The sequence below is a fragment of the Epinephelus moara genome, chromosome 19, assembly GCF_006386435.1.
Source record: "Epinephelus moara isolate mb chromosome 19, YSFRI_EMoa_1.0, whole genome shotgun sequence".
Lineage (NCBI taxonomy): Eukaryota > Metazoa > Chordata > Actinopteri > Perciformes > Serranidae > Epinephelus > Epinephelus moara.
Genome location: NC_065524.1, coordinates 3,823,004 through 3,830,595, shown reverse-complemented (window position 1 = coordinate 3,830,595; position 7,592 = coordinate 3,823,004). Strand labels below are relative to the sequence as shown.

Here is a 7,592-nt window from a genome sequence, read left to right as displayed (position 1 = left end):
TGGGAAACAGTTAGGCACCAAAAACAATGTATTTGATCTTCTCAGATGGCTAAGATAAGAACTTTATTGATCCCACACAGGAGTAATTCACCTTACATCAGCTATAGAGAACAAGGTAGTGCCGAAAAACAATGCACAGTATACATATATATATGTATATGTATATATATATGTGTGTGTGTGTGTGTGTGTGTGTGTGTATGTACAGAGAGAGAGAGAGAGAGAGAGAGAGAGAGAGAGAGAGAGAGAGAGAGAGAGAGAGGTGACAGATTTTTCTTTAGTTTTTATTGAATATTTGAAGGCAAACTATTAGGCTGACATGTGAAAATACATAATTTATTTTGTACTAATACTATTTGTTTTACTTTTCTTTATTTGTCATATTGTCAAGAATATCATTCTCTCAAAAATACCCTAGAATAAAGTGATATTATTTTAGGACCATATCGCCCACCCCTAGTCCTTAGGGCTCTCAGTCCTGACCTGGTGCATCAGGGTTTTTAAAATCAAAATAACCATTTATCAACACCACATCCCACTGGTTCATACTGAAGACAAAAATCTTGTTGAGCTTTAAAGCTGGAAGGAATAAATTATGAATTTGTTAGGGACTACTTTCAGCTGTGGATTAATTTGGTGCACTAACAAGTATTTATAGCAGCAGGACTCTCAAACTTTAGGGTGTAATGGGGACCAGTTGCATAGTAATGTTGCATTCTGTTTCTCACCTGGACAACTGCTTTGCTTCCAATCACCTCCAGGACCTGCCCACTCCTCTTGGTGCCATCCGGCAGGGTCAGGTGAACGATCTCAGCGTACCTGGGGAACTAGTTCAAAGACATTCAACACAGTTTCACTACAGCTGCCTGAAAACTGAATTCATATCATTAATACATATGCAAATATATCACAATAATATAATGTGTAGTGGTGAATTACATTGGTTTCTGAAAACACTTCTTTTACAGTTTGTTGAGCGATTGTGTTGCAAATCCCAAACTCATTAATAAATTCTCAAAATGAATTTTCACATAAATAGTGATTAGTATTGGCAGCAATAACATGAGAATACATTCATGTGTTCTGACCACGTGATATTACTGGACAATAGGCATTCCATGAGTGTTGATATACAGTTAAACAGCACTGGGTGTAAAAACTGTTCATTACGTTAACCGTTAATTAGCCTACCTTAACTACTGTCATAACTAACGTTGCACTGCAAACATGAACATATTTCCACAAATAACACTTAAGTCAAATACTGAAAGGCTTTCAGAAAAGGACAAAGGGAAGAAAAGGAGCCTGGATGCTAAACTGGAAACATCCAGGTCTGCTCATATGACATCAGATGATGTGGCAACATAGTACTCTCTGATCAGCTGTTAACTCATCGCAATCCACACATGGCCGCACAGTTAACAGAAACATACAGATTAATGTACATAATAGAAAGCAGCTGGCCTGCAGTAACACGTAGACCAACACAAAGTAGCAAGCCAGTGTGCAGGATAGGGCTGTCAAAATTGCTTAAAAATGACGTTCGAATATTCCTTCTAAAAATAACTCATAGGTTCGAACCATTCGAATTTTTTATTTTTTTTCGCATTATGTCCACAAGAGGGCAAACTAATACAAGGAAACATACTTGTATATGAAACATAACTACTTGTAGGTATTTTTATTTCAACATAAACATCTTTGAAAACATTTACATATCTACACATTAAAACACATAAAACAATTATCTATAACATTACGTTATAAACGACCGCGGACCTCTCGCTCACCCCCCATCTCTGACCCGTCACGCAGTGCGTTCAGTGCAGCGGCCCAGGCCAACGCCCACTCGCAAAGAGGACAGCTGCGGTGGTGTTTTTTTTTTATCCTCCACAATCGAATATCAATTTTCACATTCGAAGGTCCATTTTTTTTTTTTTCAAATTCGAATTTAAATTTGAATTTAGAATATTTGTTGACAGCCCTAGTGCAGGAATGTTTGTGTGTTGCTCGTTGTGGAACTATTTGTGTTTATTTAGCCAAAAAAAAAAAACATTAAATAAACAAACTAATCATAATCTGTTTTCACTTACTGCCATTAACAAATAAATGGTGCTTGTAGAACTGCTGTATAAAAGCACTATCACACTTGAGGTCATGCAGTTGTACTAATTATCACCGGGGCTGTGATTATCTTCAGCCAAATCACAGCTGTGCTGATATTCAGTACAACAGCATTGCCTCTCCTGTAGCACTGCTTCATGGGAACACCACGTAAATTGAGAAATCCAACATGTTATTGCCATCGTCTAGGAAGTTTAATCACTATTTACAAACTTGAGCTACTCTCTCTCAAAGCCAGAAACCAGAGAAGGAAGTCTCAAACTTGTGATGTCATAGGGTATTAAGTCTGGAGCTGCTCCATAGATAATAAATGGGAGTCTGATTTTATGGACCCGCAGAATGTTTGTTTTCTTTTTTATACCCAAATAAGTTTAATTTTATTGTAGTGTTCTCAGTTCTGAAACAGAAAATGTACCCATATACTTAGAACATTTTCCTAGGTGCTCTTATACCCTTTTTCCAGCAACATGGAACCAGTTCTGTTCTGGTTTCCACACCTAATTTTGAAAAGTTCAAAGCATTTCGACTAGAAATAAATTGGTTCAGAACCAGAAAAGTTGGTTCTCTGCTGGAACCAAAAAGTAGCAGGTTTTCTTTGACTTGAAGTGCAAACAGTGACGACATCAGTGGGCATGTCAGATTTTACAGGTTGGAAAGAGAGGATGGAGAAGGCAACAATGGGGAAGTGAGAAATTTTCAGATGAAAAAGAGTGTGCAGTGGTCTCGGTAACAGTTGGCCCATGCTTGATTTTTGGGTAAAAACAAATATCTGTAATAACAGAACAACAGTTCGCAGGTAAGCAATGTAATCCATGATATTGCTACTACCGTTTGCTTCCACTGTGCACTGAGCAATGCCTTCCATGGATGAAACATCGTTTGGTTCATGAGCTGGTTCACTCGGATAGCACCAAAGTTCCATGAATCTTGAATCTAGAACATCTTTCCCAATTAACTGTCTGTGGAGGAACTCCAGACTTTATACCTCATGATATCACAGATTTCAGGTTTAGCACTCTAGTGTTTGGATTTGGAAGAGGGTTGTTAATTTCTATTAATATTTTTGGACTGTCTCTGACAACAGGAATACAATATATGGATTTTCAAAATAGGTTAAGTTCCCCTTTAGGTTAAAACAGAACTTCCTAGCAGCCTCACCTTCACATTATCCAGGATCACCAGGGGCCCATTTACACCCGACACAGTAGAGTAGGCTGAAAGAGAAGAGAATTACATAGCTCACTCATTTCTTTATTCCAACAGGCCACATGACAAGAAAATACTGCAGGTAATACTGACAATATCCCCATTTCTTTGAGCAGCTGAAAGCCACCAATCCACATGAGAATAAGTAGACATCCTTACAACCAACACTGTTAATAATCACAAGCTGACCTTTCACGGTGAGATTTAAACAGCTTTCATGCACTTCCAGGCCCAAATGTCAAAGGCAGCCAAATGTCAGGAAAAAATGCATGAAATTCACTTGTTCACATATGGTGAATACAATTACACAGACATGGGGTTAGTTCTGAGCCTTGCAATAATAGAACACTAATTGAAGGGTCATCATTGACGAAGGTTAGTGGAAATAGCCTGTGTCCTTCCCCAACATTAAACCATAATAACTGCTGCAAAGTGTACTGAAAGAACATAGTAGGACTCAATAAAAACTACACATCCAATATGTCATGAAAACCCTGTACATTGCCATTTCCCTGAACTTCAGCTGCTGCATTTCTTTAATCGTCAATGAGATTAAACATCACTTGGTTCTCATTTGTGCTTAAAGCTCTCTTGTTTCCATCACATAATTCACACTTTTGGGTGATTTGGTCATGGTTGAGAGGTTTCGCAGTATATCTGTCAACATTGAAAATAATGTAGGCCAACTTAAACATTTTGTACATGCTTAATGTTTCAGAAATTTGATGTGAAAATACTTTACATAGCACCTGCATTAATCAATCCATAACAATTAACAGGAAACATTTTATCCCTCTTTGAATGACATATTAACCCTTCAGACTCTGCGATAGAAGTGGTATTTTTGCTTATTGTGCTGTCATTTTTTGGAGTATCTTCAAATGCTTCATGCCCCTAAAATCTGTAGAACATAAGCTAAAAGGTAAGTGTGATGTGTCTCATCAGCTAATTATAAATGTCTAAAATGTCTCATCAGCTAATCATAAATGTCAATAAAGAAAGTGTGCTCTAAGAGCAACAGTCAAAATACAGTGTTTCAAAAGGTTCAGTCTCTCTTTTGTATAGCAGAGCTGCTTTAAGGTTCACTGCCACACAAAAGACCGCTGTAATGGATTATTGGAGTAATAACTGACTGGTAAGCATCAGAAGATCCTCAGTAGAAACAGAGGAAAAACAGGGTCTGGACCTAACATGTTCCTTTCACTGAATGAAGCAATAGCATTCACTCTGCTGACATGGAAGCCAATTTACATTGAGTTTGCAAGAAATTCATTGATGCCACCATCACGGTCCCAGTGCACATCTGCAGACCGGCATTATTTCCACAGGGTTTTCTATCATGGTCTGGTTTTCCTCTTTATGTGCGAACCATCAATCTCGGGGCCAATATCAAAGGCGCGAGGAAATTAGAGTAGACTGGTACAGACATAAAGCACTAAAGCTTAGCAGGGTGCATCCACTATGCCACTAATTAGGCAGAGGCCAACAAAATAACCTGTCAATGCGCTACAGTATTGCAGCCATTTCCCCCACACACCTGCATTTCACCCTCTATTAGGCAGACAGGCAGTGTATGTGTGTTGAGGGTGGAGTGGGAGGTGGTGGTGGGAGGGTGGGGCAGAGACTATTGACAGAGTAAGAGAAAAGATGGCTCAAGTGTAATGATAAAAACCAAGGGCACCACAAATACAAAAAAAAAAAAACATCTTCCTCTCCAAAATAAAACAAGTTTTACTCTGAACAGCCTTCCTTTATCTCAGTTCCTGCTCCAGGGCCCAGATTCTCACACACATTTCTCTGTTTGTACTACAAAACCTTGGTCTGCACTGGGGAGGTTTGTTCATGGATAACCTTTGCTTTCCCTATTTGCAAATGAGAAGCAAGAGGCAAGTTATTGAATGGAAACTGGTTTAATAAATTGTACTAATATTGTGCTATCTTACACACAATGGTACTGAAATGACAAATATTATTTTACTAGATATCGGAATAAGATAAGAATATACCAGTAAAAATTCAGCTTATCACAGATATGTCTGTAACTGTACGTAAATATCGATGTCAGCATCTGCCTCTGAAATCCAGAATCGCTCGAGATATACAGCACATTTTACAGTTGAAAGACAAACTTGTCAGTGTTCTGGCAGAAGAACTAACAAATGGCAACCATGTTCCTAAATTATCAAACAAATTATAATCACCATGCCATGCCAATATATTAGTCATGCTCTTAAAAATAGCAGATAATAATCTTCAGCATTCCAACTTTTCACTGCACCTTCTATTTCACTTTTCACTTTTTTTTCTTAGTTCCAGCCATAAATCTTTGTTTATAGGATTGTGTAATATGTAAATATATATTCAGTGGGACAACATACATTTCTCAACCACCAGGGATTTTATCATACTGGTTTGGTAGGTTTTCAATAAGTGATATGGGTTTATTGGGCTTTTGTGGGCAATCTTGCAGAAGCAATGAATAGGACTGCTTCACAGCAATAATAGATTTAACATCATGTCTGCATCAGTGTGATGAAGTATGTTGATTTGCTGGAATTGGCCAACAAAGACATTTTCGTTAGTGCTGGCCAATTCCACAGGCCGTCAATTTAATAAAAACTTAGCACCAGATATATAGAGTCAGGAACAAACTAGGGCTGTCCCGAATACCATTTTTTTAATATTTGGACCTTCGGCGGCGGCGGACTCCGGGGTTTTTTCGGACCTAATTGTATTGCGGAGTTCTGCACAGCGGCGACCGGATCTTTGCTCTCAAACCACAAAAAAATGTGATGGCACAACAGTCTCCTTCAGTACATTATTCTATGCTTTCTTTTGATTTTCACATTGGCTAGTCATCCTATTTGAAACAAGTTGTAGGAAGCCTCTGCAAGTAACTGGTTGCTGGCAGACACTCTGTGCTGCAATAAAATGGTTAATCAGCAGTGCCGTGCACTATAGAGCCGATGCACTGCTGGTTCTGCCGGCCTGAATAGAATATAAAGTCTATAGCCTTACTGTTGTGTACAGCATTTATAGACTGAGCTGAGTAGTGATGCGCGGGTCAACCCGTAACCCGCGGGACCCACAAATGGACCTGCGGGTCGGGCAGCAGTGATCGTCTGTTAAATCGGTCTGTAAATGATATTTTGACATTATTGGCTATTACTGTCATGGCATCCGAAGGTACTGATGCGTTGAGCAGGTGACAGTCCGCGGTCGTTTTCAAAACACACTTGTGTCACGCACTCCAAAAGAAACTTGTTGAAACTTTAAACAATAATTTATTGTACAAAACGGGGGAAACAAACGTTGACAAAAACGGTTCCATAATTCATATTAAATTCAAAAGATAACGAAAAAACAGCTACAAGTTAGAGGGAATAGTGATAAAGTGGTAAAACTTGGCATTGATCCACAGCCTCAGACGGATGCGCTCAAGCGTGCCGTGCGCACAAGCTCAGTTGGTAGGCTATACTATATTTTCACATTTTTAACAATGCAATTTAAAAGTTTTGATTTTTATTGATAACCTACATTTACCAACAACAAAAAGACTACATTTAGCACCAAAAAATATGTAAAAAAAAAAAAAATAAAAATAATAATAATAATAATAATAATAATAATAATAATAATAATAATAAAAAAAGATATATATGTAAATAAAAAAACGAATATCGAATACCAAATTTTCATAACGAATACCTACCCATAGAAACGAATATTCGTATATCCGAATATTTGGGTACAGCCCTATCATTAAGTTAGGTTTTTTGCCGTTAGTCTCGAGCCTTGCTTTTTAGCTTGCGCAGAATTAATGTGACACGACAGAAAAACATCACCCACTGCCATTGGTGAAAGTCATCTTACTGGCCTAATGGTAGGCTAATGGCATTTGACAAGGCAAATATCAGTCGATACCAATGCTCAGCCGATAAATCCGTGTATCCCTAACATATAACGAAACTAAAAAAAACAGTCAGGTGCAAAACATAAAAGCTAACAGTTATAAGTAAGTAAAGATGGAAATTTCACAAACTTCTTCTTCCAGTTAAACTCACCAACCAACAGAACACACAAGTCTATCACCGACTCCATCAACAAAGAGCAGTCAAACAAAAACTGCTCCCATGGGATACAATGGTGGTATCAGAAGTGTTCTGGTTTCTGTTTGTAGTCTGAGTAGTACTGACTAATCATATTTGAGTGGGCTTTGGTTGCCTGCTAGTAAACAAGTGGAGACCAAAAAAAGAAGGAAT

General features: G+C 38.1%; 1 protein-coding gene across 1 annotated transcript in view; it reads right to left on the bottom strand.

Annotated features, from left to right (window-relative positions):
• atp6v1ba (ATPase, H+ transporting, lysosomal, V1 subunit B, member a) overlaps positions 1 to 7,592 on the bottom strand; it is a 101,878-nt gene that overhangs the window by 54,860 nt on the left and 39,426 nt on the right. The window contains exons 2-3 of the mRNA XM_050070712.1: positions 3,283 to 3,338; positions 729 to 827 (exon numbers count right to left, since the gene is read on the bottom strand). Of these exons, the coding sequence (XP_049926669.1) occupies positions 729 to 827; positions 3,283 to 3,338 (155 nt within the window). The remainder of the gene's footprint in view (positions 1 to 728; positions 828 to 3,282; positions 3,339 to 7,592) is intronic.